A 16,334-nucleotide genomic window follows, 5' to 3' on the forward strand; every position below is an offset into this window, starting at 1 on the left:
TGGGTTTCTCAGGATAATGTAAGATAATAATAATAATATATACTTTGTTTATTTATGCTACATGTTTTAATTAATATGCAACATTCCATTTTAAGCTAATTCATTTATTATACTAAGGCATTTTTATTCATTATTTACTCTTCCATTGTGTTTTTTTTGTTGTTGTTGCTGTTGTTGTAATTTTGTAATCCATACAAAATTCTATCTATTCGTCTATTACAAAATATGTCATTTTGCAATCTTAGAATTATTATTAAGTTTAACACTGGGATTTAATTATAGCTGCTGCGCATAAATTAATTTATAGGAAGTTTAATGATTAATGATATAGATTAAATAGATTATATAGTGTTCGGTCATTGTGTTCGCCTTGGGTTCATTGTGTGTTGTACTGTATTTGAAGTGTGTTTAAGGTGTGTCGTGGGCAAATTTCCTTCCTTTGATACAAGTCATGAATCTTGAAAGTTATGGCACCCACACAAAAAATTAAAATCAAAACAATTAAAGAAAAAAAAAGTACACAATGATTCAATCTAGAAATATGTATAATTAAAAAAAATAAAAGATCACACACACACACACACACACACATATAGATATATATATTATCTTTGCAAAACATTACTTCTTTTCTTAAGCACAAGTGCACCAGTGACCCATTTTAACCACAAGAGGGCGCTGCTGCTGCGCCAAATAACGCGTCCGACCAAAGGGCGTGTAATTGGGTAGCGCTGCTGTCAATCATTTCATGACTCAGCCATTCAGACAGGAGATATACCAAACACGCACAGAGCGTGTTCGTGTGAACGCGCTAAGTAGGTTACCATGGATACCAACAGACCTAGCTAGCGTAGCTTGACTAGCAGGCTAACTTACAGCCATAAAAACATGTTTTAACAGTAATAACGGATTATTATTTCCCCCCCCCACCGTGTGTGTAGTTTGTTAGCTTGCTTGCGAGCTAGGCGGCTTGCTAACAGGTTATCTAGGTAAGCTAGCTCCCCGGTGTCGGTGTTGATCATCATGGGGAGAGATGTGGAGGAGGTCGCGGCCGCTGTGGTGCGGGAATATCTCAGCAGAAAGGTGGGTAAAAGATGAAATTAAAAAATAAGCTAATGTTTATCACACAGAGCTGTAGGTTAGCCTACATAACTATAGCAGATTCTGATCAATTGAGCAAGGCATTAAAGTTATAAATAAATAAATAAATAAATAAACAAACAAACCTTCTACTTCCGGGTGACGTGTCACGTGTCTCTGTGCTGAAATAATAACACTTCACTGTGTTTAGACGCATGGAACCCTAATATCTGTTCAATAAAAGTGGATCGGTTGGTTATAAACATTTATAGAACATTTATTAACACATACATCACGTATACGTATGCTAATAAACAGAGCACAGATGATTAACCTATATGACCAAAAGTTTGTACACCCCTGACCTTCTCTCACACACGCACAAGTAGTTCTTCTCCAAACCGGTTCCTCACATTTGTAAGTACACAACTGTGTAGAATTTAGTCTTCATAATTTTAAAGCTATAATTTCCCTTCATTGGAAATAAGAGTCCCCGAACACTGCTCCAGCACGACGACGCTCCTGTGCACAAAGCCAGCTCCATGAAGACGGGGTGTGCGAAGGTCGGAAGAAGGTAGAAGAACTCGAGCGTCCTGCACAGATCCCTGCGCTCAAGCCCACTGAACACCTTTGGGATGAACTGGAACTGGTTTTCCGTTCCAAAGCGGGAAAAAAAACTTCTCTATAGCCAATTCCAGTCTTTTCCATTTGTTACAGAATGGAATTAAATTCATTTAGCTGGTATCCGGCGGATCACGATCGTGGGGTATCGGATCGGTGCCATCTCTATATCATACCACATAAAACGCTTCTGTACATCGCAGCTACACTGTCTGCACTTACGCTTTTCCTTTGTTTGCTATAACCATGTGTTTGTTTGTGAGAATCGATCCGATTTAATTCCAGTCGTTTACTTTAATGCAAGATCTTACCGGCCCCCGAACATGTTAGTGAGGCGGTTACAAACTCAAATGTTTATTAATTCATTTAGACGTATAATTAGGATATAAAAAAAAACAAAACAACAACAAATAAAATCAGTGCAAAAAATCAATAAAACAAACTTCGGGTATAATTTTAGACGGACTACCTGCGAGGTACACGTTTACATTTCTGATGCTTTCGCACTGGCTGCTGACGCAAGCTCGATTAAACCTGTTCCGTAGGGTCTGAAGAAAACCATCGCCTGCATGGACGAAGAGTTTCCACGGACAAACTCGAGCATAAACAACCGCTCGGAGCTGTGCCGAGTGCTCCACTTAGAGAGTCTGTACAAGAAGAATAAGGTAAAGAGTCGACACGGCGCGTAACGCAACAGACCGGCGCAGTAGGTCCTGTCTAATTTCTTTCGGAAAAATCTTTAGAGCGAAGATCGGCCGCTGAAAACCATGCTGGAGATCATGACGAAGGAGCGGATGAAGAAGGCCGGAGACGTCAAAAAGCGCCCAGTCGAAGGGGATGGGAGCGCGGAGCGTACCGCGTCGAAACCCGGTTCTGACTCCGCCGCCGATGAAGATCGCGTGACAAGGGGAAGAGATCTCGCACAACCGCACACGGACGAGATGAGGTGTCTTAACGTGTTTCGTAAAGAAAGTCTTGATTGTATAAATATACACGCTGCGTATATTTCATTTCCATTTCGAAACGTTTTCAGGTCATCTGAGACGAGCGCCGTGTCCCGGCTCGGCTCCTCGTCTCCGCCAGAGATAGAAGGAAACCTCAACGCCATGTCACCGACGGCAGGCCCGGGCTCGGAGCAGACGCTCGGAGGTGGGGACGGGCAGACAAGCAGGGGCAGCAGAATGAGGAGAGGCATCATGGCAGGTCCTATTGCTGCCTCCTCTCAGGTACCGCGCACCGATTCATCCGCACGTCTACCGATTAGCATCGTTTCTTGTGGCTTCTTTTTACTGAGAAATTCCCCAGAGAAAATATGGCTGCAGTTTGTGTTAATACACGAGCAAAGCAAGCAGTTAAACACTCCAGGACGTGCCGTGTTAGGAAAACAATCAGCAGAAGCAAAGTTACAGTTACAGTCCCATTCTCACTTACGTTCCTTCATCAGCCTCTCTTTATTCCCCCCTCTCTCTCTCTCTCTCTCTCTCTCGACGGTTAGATATCGGAAAATGTAAAGCTACAGCTTTTCCTCTGACTGTTACAAAGCGCTGACACTGGAGACTCCTTCATTACACGTTCAGCGAACTCCTCCTTACAGAAAACGTCACCATATCAACAATCACGATGCGAAACCGCCCAAGCCCGGTTCCTTATCGACGTCGTTCACTCGCTCGCCGCGTCTCATACGTGCGCGATGATTCGAAAGCGACGTTCGTCAGACTCTAGGGCCGAAACGTCCCCGTTTAGCGGTTTTATGCGCGGCCGAGCGCAAACCGACGAGCTCCGCGTCTCTTTAAAACGTCCCGCTGTCGTCGTGATTGTTGTCATGGACCGCTCCTGAGAGCCTTCCGTAAGTGTTAGCAGAGACTGTGTACAGTTCGTTTGCCGTCCCGCAGGTTGTTCAGTGTTATTGTTCCAGAGAGTACGGCTCCAGCATTGCTTCTGAAACACTCCTTCTGAAAGCCCTATTTTACGAAGCGTCACAGATTTTTTTTTCAAGCGGCGTGCTCATGTTGACGTATCGCTCAGCAGGAAAACGCCAGGAGACGTGGTCCTGTCAGAAAGACCGCAGCGTCTCCGTCTCTTTTACCCAAGAACGAAGAAGAGGATTCGTCCGGACGGAACCGGAGGAACTGGAGCAGCAGCACCACGGGCGCGTCACACACCGGATCGGACGAGTTGAACGCCCTCGAGCGAGAAAGCACGCCGTCGATCAGACAGACTGGACAGAGCGACAGAACGCCTCGACTCAGGGCTCACAGGTAAGCGAACTCGCGTTCCCGCCTAGAAATCCTGACTGTACGTGTTATCATCAGAAACGTGCATGAACTCAGTGTGTTTATTTATTTATTTATTTATTTATATCCTTCAGAAATGACTCGGCGCCTAGTCCAAGACCGGATGCTCTTCACATGGCGGGATTGGTCCTGGGTACTGCGTCTTTAACGTCAAAGACACGCATAACAAAAAGTCCCCCCCCCTCCCTCCCCCCTCCTATCTAATGACGCCTGTCTACGTGCATTCGTGAACGTGACACTCGTTTGATCTGCTTTGCAGATGACGTAGACGATCGGGAAGTCTCGACCGGACTGCCCGCTGTTCCCATTGATATCCTCTCGCGTCACCGTGTCTGGAATAAACGTCCCATGGACCAGAAAACAGCTATCGTAAGGACATTATTATTATTATTATTATTATTATTATTATTATTATTATTATTATTATCGAAGCCTAAATGTAAAAAGGTGCAGAACAATATGACGTTATGCTTATATTAGCTAATACAAATGAATAGTGACCTTGTGATGTCACGGTAGGATAAACATGATCACTTTGTAAACCCAGTGCTGTTACATTCTCGATTCTGATTGGCCAGAAGAGAAGGCGATGGTTACTTGTCCGAAACTGCTGTAATGCCGTCGTTCTAATATGTTATCGTTTCTATAGTAACAGGGCGTTTATATACAGTGCAGGGCTTGTATATTGGACGTGAAGAGATTAACAGATCCGTGTGTAATCGTCTGTGTTTTCTGTAAAGACACGTTTATTTAACGTTTATGGAAGGAGTCTCCAGTGTCAGCGATTTGTAAACAGACAGAGGTAACACTGGAGCTTTAAGGCTTCTGCATCAGGGATTATTGTCCTGTAACAGCACGGCACGGCGGGATGTATTCCTCACGTAATAAACAGCACGAAACCTCCAGAATCGACATTGCACTTATATCCATCGGAGCTGTGTTCGCTTCGTAGAATACGTTCCCGTTGCGCTTTATGAGTCTGAGCCTGTACCATGTGACCTGCCCCTGGACAATGACATTATCCCCGCTGTAACTCCAGGCACTGAAGGAGATCATCTTCGGCTCCCCCGCGGCCTGCTTCAGCGAGGAATGGAGATGTCAGAGCTTCAGCTTTTCCAGCAGACCCGCTCTGAGATACGGCATCGTGCAGAAGAAGGTCATTAGCCGCTAATCTAAAACGCTGTCTGGGGTTTAAGAAATGGCAAAAGGGGTCAGTTAAAAGGGTTCAGGTACATAAATGTCTCCAAAACGGCAAGGTGAATATTTCTAAATGATCTAGAGAGAGCTTTAAGGCAGGGAATAAATAAATAAATAAGTAAGCAAATTCATGAATGAATGAAAAAATGAAATAAATGTTTCGAAACACAATAAACTCATGACGACAGATTCAATAAATAAAAAGATCATTAAAGATTCAAATAAATAATAATGACAAAAATTAAAAATAAGTCAATAATGTTTGAAATAAATTAATAAGTGAAGTGCCCACCACTAATATTGGCACCCTTGGTGAGAACATTTTCTTACAGCCTCTTCCCATTGTGTGACGCTCAACAACCTTTTGCCGCACATCACAGCTACATTCCTCGCTCTCACCCATCGTTATGAATGACTAGGGGAATCTGGCCTGTGTGTTACCTCATATTCATACCCCTGTGAAACAGGAAGTCACGGTTGAACAATTTCCCGTTCCTAGTCACCCAGGTGTACTAAAATAAATCTAACATATCAACGGGAATATACTTCAAATATATTTTTCTGATATGAATTCGTAGGGGTGAATATATTTAAGAAAGATTTTTTTTTTATATATGAACCTGTGTTGTGTTTGTAATTGTTTGATATCCACGACAGCAGAGTCTTTTTGTGAATTTTTTGGACAAAAGATCAAAATGTTAAACAGTAAAGACAATTTTTCACAGCCGTCTTTCCTCATATTTACCCAGGGTGCCAATATTAGTGCACCTTAAGCAAATGAATCGATGGGCACAAGCAAGTAAATAAATAACAAATGAAATATATAAATAAATACGATAAATTGTAAAAAAAATAAAATAAATAAATACGTTTTACAAAAAGCAAATAATTTTTTTTTTTTTACATAAATTAATATGCAAGGAAATAAATAAATAATTATATATAAAATTATTTATACATTTTAAAAATGAATCATAATAGCCAAATAGAACAGTAAAATAAAAATAAATAAATATTTACAAACAAACCAATCAGTAAACAAACAGCAACACATAATTCTTAGATAAATTAATAAAATTAAAAATAAAGTAAACAAATGAGTAAATAAATATATAAATGTTTTGGAAATTGTTGATGATGATAAACAGTGAAATAACTCGTAACAGCAGATCGAATTAATGAACGAGTGAATGGGGGAAAAAATAATTAAAACAATAAATTAGTAAATAAATGCTTAGGATAATTATGTTAATGAAAATTTCCAAATACCAAATCGCACAACATTGAAATGTTTACACAAACGCACGCTTGCGTGAGCGATTGAGAGTGCGTGTTGAGATGCTACGGTTTGATCCGCTGTTAATAAGCGCACGGTGTTGTGATGCTGTGAGCAGGGCGGGCCGTGTGGAGTGCTCGCTGCCGTTCAGGCCGCCGTCCTCCAGAAGCTTCTGTTCGGAGGAACCAGCACTGACGCACTTTCTGAGTAAGCGCTTTCACGCATCAGTTCTCCTCTTAATGTCATTTCGACCTTCTTACAGCTTTTCCGTGAACCCTGTTGAGTTCTTTCACTTAAACACCTTCATTAAAGGGCCACGGATTCTCATCACAAAAGTATGTTGTGTCTGTGAAAGTCTGCTTCAGCACCGGTCACTGCAGTGGGCGTGTTTAAAGCGGGAGTTATTACTACGTTATTAACGCAGGGTTTTGTTTTTAGGAGACTGTCCGACGCCACGAGGACGAAGTGCCTGACTGACGCCGTGGCTGGAATCCTGTGGAGAGCTGCAGACAGGAAGAACGTCACCGTCGCCATGTAAAAAAAAACAAAAAAAACGGATGATTAAGTGTGTAACTGAATTTAATAATAAAGAGCTCCTCACCTGCTTACGTTCTGTCTACAGAAACTCAGGGAGGAGTCAGTTCACCCCCATGGGCCACTACAGATCTGACGGTGTTCTGGACATGGTAAGTAATTCGCTCAGTTTTCTCAAATCAACTCTTTTATATAACGTGATTATTGTGGGGAAAAAAGTTCTCATTTGTGAGTCCAGAGATTGGGTGTGTCTCTCTCCTTCTGAGACAATCCGATACCCAACCTGATACGTCGCTAATGATCTGATGTGTGACGTCAGACACATCCTTCACTGAGACTGACAGGCACACAGGCCACGCCTCTTTCAAAGAGACGGCAACATAGGCCACGGCTCCTTCTAAGAGACAGACACATAGGCCACGCCTCCTTCTAAGAGACAGACACCCATGCTACGCCTCCTTCTAAGAGACAGACACCCAGGCCACGCCTCCTTCTAAGAGACAGACACCCAGGCCACGCCTCCTTCTAAGAGATAGACACACAGGCCACGCCTCCTTCTAAGAGATAGACACACAGGCCATGCCTCCTTCTAAGAGATAGACACACAGGCCATGTCTCCTTCTAAGAGATAGACACACAGGCCACGCCTCCTTTTAAGAGACAGGCACACAAGCCACGCCTTCTCCTAAGAGGCAGACACACAGGCCATGTCTCCTTCTAAGAGACAGACACATAGGCCACACCTCCTTCTAAGAGACAGACACATAGGCCACGCCTCCTTCTAAGAGACAGACACCCATGCCACGCCTCCTTCTAAGAGACAGACACCCAGGCCACGCCTCCTTCTAAGAGACAGACACCCAGGCCACGCCTCCTTCTAAGAGACAGACACCCAGGCCACGCCTCCTTCTAAGAGATAGACACACAGGCCACGCCTCCTTCTAAGAGACAGACACATAGGCCACGCCTCCTTCTAAGAGACAGACACCCATGCTACGCCTCCTTCTAAGAGACAGACACCCAGGCCACGCCTCCTTCTAAGAGACAGACACCCAGGCCACGCCTCCTTCTAAGAGATAGACACACAGGCCACGCCTCCTTCTAAGAGATAGACACACAGGCCATGCCTCCTTCTAAGAGATAGACACACAGGCCATGTCTCCTTCTAAGAGATAGACACACAGGCCACGCCTCCTTTTAAGAGACAGGCACACAAGCCACGCCTTCTCCTAAGAGGCAGACACACAGGCCATGTCTCCTTCTAAGAGACAGACACATAGGCCACACCTCCTTCTAAGAGACAGACACATAGGCCACGCCTCCTTCTAAGAGACAGACACCCATGCCACGCCTCCTTCTAAGAGACAGACACCCAGGCCACGCCTCCTTCTAAGAGACAGACACCCAGGCCACGCCTCCTTCTAAGAGATAGACACACAGGCCACGCCTCCTTCTAAGAGATAGACACACAGGCCACGCCTCCTTTTAAGAGACAGGCACACAGGCCACGCCTTCTCCTAAGAGGCAGACACACAGGCCATGTCTCCTTCTAAGAAACAGACACATAGGCCACGCCTCCTTCTAAGAGACAGACACCCATGCCACGCCTCCTTCTAAGAGACAGACACCCATGCCACGCCTCCTTCTAAGAGACAGACACCCAGGCCACGCCTCCTTCTAAGAGACAGACACCCAGGCCACGCCTCCTTCTAAGAGATAGACACACAGGCCACGCCTCCTTTTAAGAGACAGGCACACAGGCCACGCCTTCTCCTAAGAGGCAGACACACAGGCCATGTCTCCTTCTAAGAGACAGACACATAGGCCACGCCTCCTTCTAAGAGATAGACACACAGGCCACGCCTCCTTCTAAGAGACAGACACCCAGGCCACGCCTCCTACCAAGAGACAGACACACAGGCCACGCCTCCTTCCAAGAGGAGACGGCGCCATGTTTTCTGAAGCCTCTCGGCTCGAAACTAAATGGCGGACGACCTCTCGGCTAACTTCGTCTACAAATGTTAAGTAGCTTGCTATGGTTGTTGTATGATTAATAAGTAAATGATTACTCACGTTAGTGATTTTTAACTTCGTTTGACATTTACATACGGTTTGTTTAAGCGTTTAACGATTTGAAAATAACGTATTGGCGTGTTCATTTGTTCCGTCTCCTCAGATCACCTGCGTGGACGTTCAGAGCTTTGACGACTTAAAGCTGCTGATCGAACAGCACGTTCATCAGGTACGTTTCATTAATCTGACGTGTACCGCTTCACCATATGACTAACGTCTGCATCACGTGTCCAGATCGGCGCAGCCGTTCACCCAGGCCATTGTGTGTGTGTGTGTTTTTTTTTTTCTTCCCTCCTCCAGTTTGAGTCGGGTCCGTTCGGCTGCGTCTTGCTCATCGTCTCTGCCGTCCTGTCCAGAACGATTCACACGTAACGCTCCATTTGTTCCACACAGAGTCTGACACTTAAAACAGGTCCATTCCTGCGTTAAAGCGGCGGATTCATTTCTTTCTCCTTTTGTGTGCAGGGTCAGAGGGGACATGGACGTCCCTACTTCCACTCTGATCGGCGCACACGGCTACTGCACGCAGGTTGGTGCGTGAACCCTGACGACTAGTCTGAAGCGGCGATGCGAAAAATACGCAGAAAGCCCGTCGTTTTAACTCGAATAATGAAAGCCTGACTCAGTGCCTGCAGGAAAATCTGAAATGACACGTCCAGCGTCGACGTGATGCGTTTAAAACGATCATTTCACGTGCTACGATTTCGAGCTGTTTAGATATAACACGACGCCGAACCGTCCCGCGTACGCCGAGGGGTCCGAAGCTCATAGAAGACTTCCAGACTGTTCCCTTTTTTTCATCCTATAGAAGTAAACATGAGACGGGGCGTAAAGGATGGCTTTAATTAAAAAATTTTTTTTTAAAGCCGTGCATCAGCACTATAACCCAAGAAAAGGCTCTGATCTGTGTTTGCTGTTTGGATGAAAAGCTCATAATCATCACATCAGCATCCTAATAAACGGAACAAAACGGTGTGTTTATTAAACAGCGACACGTCACGGAGGTAAAGCTGTAACGTCACGTTTTCACACGCGCCGTAAAAAGCGTAAACTCCCGTCCCGAAGGTGTCGAAAAAGTTCAACGTCTGCCCGGTACAAGGCACTGACACTGGAGACTCCTTCCGTAAAGAAATAAACATCTCCTTACAGAAAACGTTATTATTCAATTGCACACGTTTTTTTTTTTATTAAAAAAAACGATTTCAAACCCGTTCACGTACGAGTTCCTGTGAACGAGCCGTCACTGTAGAAACGCTCGCGTATCCGACGGGCAGCCGCACTAGCGTCAGAGCCGCCGTTGTAGAAAACTCATGGACGCCTCCGGATCCGCCGTCTTTTCTGCAGGAGCTGGTAAACCTGCTGCTTTGCGGACGCGCGGTTTCGAACGTGTTCGACGACGAGATGAAGCTCGACTCGGGAAACGGGAATTTCACCCTCCTGAAGGGGATCAAAGAGCGCTGCGACTTCGGACTGCTGTCGCTGTACGAGCATTACAACATCTGTAAGGTGAGAGAGCCTCCGCGTTTGTGATTACGTACGAACACGGGTTTTTTTAAACGCATGTTCCTCGTGTTAAAATCATAAAACCGCGCGTGTGTGTGTGTGTGTGTGTGTGTGTGTGTGTGTGTGTGTGTGTGTATTTTCTGTGTAATCGCCATACATATGCAATAAGTTATTCTCAAGACTTCCTGAAGTTGTTTATTTTCCTATAACTGCACTTTCTCAAATACTCTCAAAAGCCCCTTTAAAGATGCATTAGGTAAGCTTATTATTATTATTATTATTATTATTATTATTATTTTAAGATGAAGTCTCTAACAGTTAGGTTGGTTTGACGTTTGAATTATTTATTTATTTTCACTCCCCGAGCCCACGCCTCCATTCCCGCCCACTCTCACGAAGAGAATTCCAGTTTTCCCGGCGTGTTTTTCCCAGAGGTTTAGTACGCTTCTGCGGAGGCCGCGCCTCCATCGTTTATTATCTGTGACAAGTAACGAACGGCGTGATTTGCCGCTGCAGGTCGGCTCTTACCTGAAGAACCCCAGGTTTCCGATCTGGGTGGTGTGCAGCGAGAGTCACTTCAGCGTCCTGTTCTCGCCGTGCGAGGATCTGACGTCCAGCCGCCGGAGCCCGCGAGAGTTTGACCTGCATTACTACGACGGCCTGGCCAACCAGCAAGACCCCGTCCGATTAACAGTGTGTGAGTGTGCACGGGAGCCCGACACGCGCGTCCCCGAGCCGTGCTACAGTCCCTCCAGGATTTCGCGACGGCAGGAATTAACGCCGAACTCCGCGGTATTCGGAGGAGCTCGCGATTTTTCCGAGAAAAAAAAAACGCGCAGGTTCCGGCGCTCTTCGGGTTCACGTGCGTCGAACACGAGTACGGCTGAGAGGTCTCGCTCGGAAAGACCGGAAACTCCGCAAGTCGCCGAGCCGCAGATGCCGCAGAATCGAGCGTTTTTGTACGCAACGATCGCAAAGAAACGCCGCGAAATCCTGTACGGACTGATTTTACTTGGGAGTGTGTGTGTGTGTGTGTGTGTGTGGGGGGGGGGGGGGGGGGGGGTCACAGGTAACCTGTAAGGCCTCACGTTTTAAGTTCTATAAAAAAGACATCGAACAAACCACAATGTTAAACATCAGTGAAGATTACATGAGAAATCTGATCTGTACTGTAGTTGAAGAGTTGAATGGTGTTGTGTGTGTGTGTGTGTGTGTGTGTGTGTGTGTGTTTTCAGATCCAGACTCGGCTGTAAAGATGGCGGACGCCGAGGATGTGGATTCGGACCTCACGCCTCCGCTGGAGCTCTGCATCAGGACCAGGTCCGTTTCCGAAACGCTTTGAGCTCTAACATAAAACCGAGAATCCCCGCGATCTAAAAACGTACACGTGTGTGTGTGTGTGTGTGTGTGTGTGTGTGTGTGTGTGTGTTGGTCTTACAGATGGACGGACGCAGCCGTGAGCTGGAACGACAGCGAGCCCATTCTCTGATCAGCGGATGGATCAGAACGCTGGTCTCGGTTTCCTCACCCGCCTTCTCCCGCGTTTTTTTTTTCTTTCCCGTCCGTGTTTCTGCACGAGTGCACGCTACTCGCCTTCTTTTCATCTCTTATTTATTCACATAGCCTGCCGTCCTTTCCATCGGCGGCGGCGCTGTCCTCAGCACGTCTCTGCGCGTTCCATTCCGCTTGTACCACAGCGGTTTCCAGCGATTCATTTAACGTTTACAGGAGGAGTCTCCGGAGTGAGAGGTAAAACTGGAACGTCACGTTTCTCGACGTGTTCGGGACCGAGGACGCGTCTGTTATATAATTCTCGTTATCATGACGATGGGTTTGAAGCGAGGCTGCTGAGGGAACGAGTGTTTATAGCTGCTAGAGCGTCGTTCCGTGGACGTTCCTCGACTACAAACCGATCCGAACCATGACGTTTTCTTTCGATCGATGAAAAATCTTCACCCTCGGCATGTCGCTGAGGCGCGAGAGGACGGAAACGGATCAGGACCCGCCGTCGCACAGACACATCAGAACTTCAGGACCCGGTACGAGGAAACGAATCCCAGTGGATTATTATGATATATTTAATATTATCCGATCGTATCATACCCGCCTTTCTTTCTTCCCTCCATCCACGCGCGAGCGGCTCCTGGCCTTTATTCCCGTTTCGTTTAGAGATCGGATTTGAGATCGGATTGTCTGCATGAAAGCGTCGTCCAGTCGAATAAACGCAACACCGAGAGACGGCTACTAAAACGCCCGCGTCTAGATCTCGTACCTCCGCGAGCCTCTGCAGTGGAGATAAAAAGTTTACACACCCCAGTTAAAATCGCTTCTTTTTTTTTTCTTTTCTGTTGTTTGTTTTTCACTCGAATCACACACACACACACACACACACACACACACACACACACACTAAGGGTTCTAGTGTAAGATGCCAGTACGAGACAACAGTGCTGAATTACAGAACTATTAATGTTTATAATCAGCAAAAATGACCAGAATGACTCACAGAATGTGTGTGTGTGTGTGTGTGTGTGTGTGTGTGTGTGTGTGATACTAAACACAGTCTGATATTATAATATCAGTTATTACAGAATAGTTTTAGAAAGCACATTTTGTTTCACATTTCTAGAGGGTGTGTGTGTGTGTGTGTGTGTGTGTGTGTGTGTGTGGTTTGATCACAACCGGATCTTCTGACAATTTCCTGCTAAATTGTCCCCATCAGTTTATACAGGACCATCTGGCATTTTTAATTTTAGCTTTTCGGATAACGGACCCCTTTCCACCCACGCACAAACGCAGCTCGAGCGTCCTTACCCGACCCTTTCCCCCGACACGCCGCACCCGGACGCACGACGACAGTGCGGCGTCACCTGACGTCCTTCTCCCGTCGATACCGAGCGCATGAAACCCCGCATTCACCGCCTGAACGGAAGCTGCACACCAGCTTCACACAAGCGTGGCCGTTTTTTCTTCATTCTCAGGGCAGCCTGTTCACCAAGTAAACCGCCACGTGTTCGCGGCACAGCTGATGTACATTTAGCCACGCCTCCGGAGAACGGTAAAAGGCCAAGCTCACTCAAAACGGCGACCGAAGGACGAAAAAGCGCCCCTTTAAGCGCGGCGTGTGCTAAATCTTCCAGTAATGCGGCTCAGCCGCCGCAGCGTGTTTAGGTAACACCGTAGAAACACACTAACTCCTCCTGCTCCCTCCTTTTATACGGCGCCATTACTTTCGTCCCGAGTATTAATTTATCCGCCTTAACGTCTGGATTCGTCGTCGATGGCTTCCGATCGGGTTTTGGACGGATGTTAGGTCTGACCCCATCCTTTCTACAAGTTCGGAAATGCAAATTTTGTTCACGCCAACTATCGTCTCTAACAGGACTGACTAGCATGCTAGCGTTCGTCTCCACAGAGTTAGCAGCGACTCGCATGTCTAACGTACGTATTACTTATGAACCACGGACTTAAAAAACCATCCGTTAACAGTCGCATTTGCCGCCGCGGAATTATTAACCGGAGACGGTTGATAAAACGAGGATGTGGCAACCTGACAGACAGCTTTTCTTTTGTGTCCGATCGCTATTTCATTTATAAACGTGCACGAAAAGTAAAGTATTAACCATTAACGCAGTTTCCTTCACAACGACAAATATACAAGATTCAAAACATTCATAAAATCTACAAAATGTACCGTCTGGATTCACTGTAACTCCACTTTATCCTGAAATATACGCATTAAAATACTTCAAAATGTCTATTTTTGCATCAGTGTACTTTATGGATACGTTTAGCATCTCGTGGAAATATGGGAACGGAACTGGGGGGGGGGGGGGGGGGGATTTAATGGACTTTAATTTTCACATTAAAGTCCATAAAATAAAGTTATGTGGAATAAAGCACCGAAGACGCTAAGGAAAAGCAGTTCTCCAAGGCAAGGAACCTCATTGGAAATATATTTACTGAAAAAAGTGTCGACGCGTCCGATGCTTGTTTCCGCGTGGTACCTTCCACCTGCGTGTGGAGAAACGTCCCTCAGTCGGGTAAAGGAAAGGAGAGTGTGGGGGTGAGTACGGGATGGTAAACCGTGGATGATCCTGAAACCATGCTTGCTCCATTTGAGCACGGTGGAACCTGACGTTAACACACACAATGACATCACAGCAGGTCACACCATCAGCTCGACAGGACCTCATCAAGGACGTTACGAGGAGACCTGCATGACATGATCTGAGACTAGGTCTGCGTCCCACTGCGCCGTATCTTCCGATACAGCCCCGCCCATGTTGATGTTGGCCCCGGGTTGTCCAGGTACTTGGACGGTTGCCCGCTGGCCAAATGAAATTCCGACGTCTCCTCGTCTTGGCCGGGTTGAAGAGTCCTGCCTCATCCAGAAAGCTGTATTCCGGATGGTTTTCGTCAGCAATCCAGCTTCAAATTTTCACGGCACGCATCTTGAAACCGAGCAGACCCGAACCTACCCGGTCTTCAGTTTCTTCACCGCGTCTGCACGTCTTTCCAAAGACACACGGTATAGACGGTTCAGAGACACCCGGTGCCTTTTCAGCACGCGTGCAATAGTGTAGTCGAACATATGGCGTCCACCTTGGACCTACTGGACCTAACCGCGCCTATTACGGTTTTTCAGACATTCCCTTTCATGTAGAGTGTTACATACGGAGCTGTCTGTGAATGTAAAGACATCTGCAAAGTTTCAAAAATTCAAAGCTCACGACAGACGGAGTCACCGACTCCCGAACGAAGGAATCGATTCTGAACAGCTGAATCGAGTCGTTAGCGATTCCAGACTTTACGTCCTGTACTAACCTACGTAGGTTTGTAACACAAAGCCCCGCCCCCGGTCTTCATCGCCTGCTCGCTGACAGACGGAGCTGAAACTCGTTACGGTAGTGGGCGTTTCCTTTTTGAAACACACGCTGACGGCAGTAGACCAATCAGAGCAGAGTATACTCTCTGAAAGGAGGAGTTTAGAACGGATCATCGAACGAGTCGTTTGTGACACCGGGGGAAAAGGTGACGCTGCAGTTTAAACGATGAGCACGTTAAATTAAAGTGTTTTTTGACCTCGGATGCGTGCGAGTCTATCGTATCGTACAAAATTAGGCGCGATTCAAATCCATAATAGATGCGCTTTACGGCGAATGTCATTACTGAACTTTATCGCGTCCGAGCGACTGGAAAAAGCGTCCGAGTCTAGAGCGATGTGCGTTTTGATGGTGAGTTCTGTTGCGTAGAGTTTTGAGGAATGACGTCGAGGTTGTGAGATCAGCGCTGAAGTGATGGCCGTGAACCGAAGTGAACGTGACGTTTGTTACACGTAAGAGAGACGTTCGCGAGGCCCCACGCGGATAAAACCATCGGCTTTTTTCAATTCAGAAAAGAAGTTTGTTTTCCTGAATGAAGAGTTATGAGTCATAAAGTAACGTCACACCAACAGATGCAGTGAAGCCGCCTCCATAAACACACGGAGGGAGCGCTGTAAATAACAGCACCGTGTTCACTCGGAGCCTCGGAGCGGATAACGGGATTAAAGTGTTTACACTCGCAGTGCTGAAGCTCCAGGGCCGAGCGATGCACACACATTACTGAAACACACACTGTTATAGTGCTGCTCAACACTCTGTGTGTGTGTGTGTGTGTGTGTGTGTGTGTGTGTGCGTGAACAGGTGTGTGTGTGTGTGTGAACAGGTGTGTGTGTGTGTGAACAGGTATGTGTGTTTGTGTGTGTGAACAGT

General features: G+C 46.2%; 1 protein-coding gene across 3 annotated transcripts; it reads left to right on the plus strand.

Annotated features, from left to right (window-relative positions):
- Positions 1-745: 745 nt before the first annotated feature.
- Positions 746-14,336, plus strand: mindy4 (MINDY lysine 48 deubiquitinase 4). 3 transcript variants are annotated; one of them, XM_017468956.3, is made up of 18 exons: positions 746-1,083; positions 2,247-2,366; positions 2,445-2,647; positions 2,735-2,927; positions 3,727-3,959; positions 4,070-4,128; positions 4,255-4,364; positions 5,035-5,151; positions 6,587-6,675; positions 6,907-7,002; positions 7,091-7,154; positions 9,179-9,244; positions 9,376-9,443; positions 9,541-9,604; positions 10,420-10,581; positions 11,095-11,275; positions 11,814-11,898; positions 12,019-14,336. In XM_017468956.3, the coding sequence occupies exons 1-18, from the start codon at positions 1,024-1,026 to the stop codon at positions 12,065-12,067; spliced, it is 2,019 nt and encodes a 672-aa protein (XP_017324445.1). In that variant the 5' UTR covers positions 746-1,023; the 3' UTR covers positions 12,068-14,336. The 3 variants fall into 3 exon arrangements, 2 of the variants coding, with proteins under 2 accessions (XP_017324445.1, XP_017324446.1); XM_017468957.3 differs by having other exon boundaries at positions 3,730-3,959; XR_001812787.3 differs by lacking the exon at positions 11,095-11,275.
- Positions 14,337-16,334: the final 1,998 nt, after the last annotated feature.

The sequence above is a fragment of the Ictalurus punctatus genome, chromosome 5, assembly GCF_001660625.3.
Source record: "Ictalurus punctatus breed USDA103 chromosome 5, Coco_2.0, whole genome shotgun sequence".
Taxonomy (NCBI): Eukaryota; Metazoa; Chordata; class Actinopteri; order Siluriformes; family Ictaluridae; genus Ictalurus; species Ictalurus punctatus.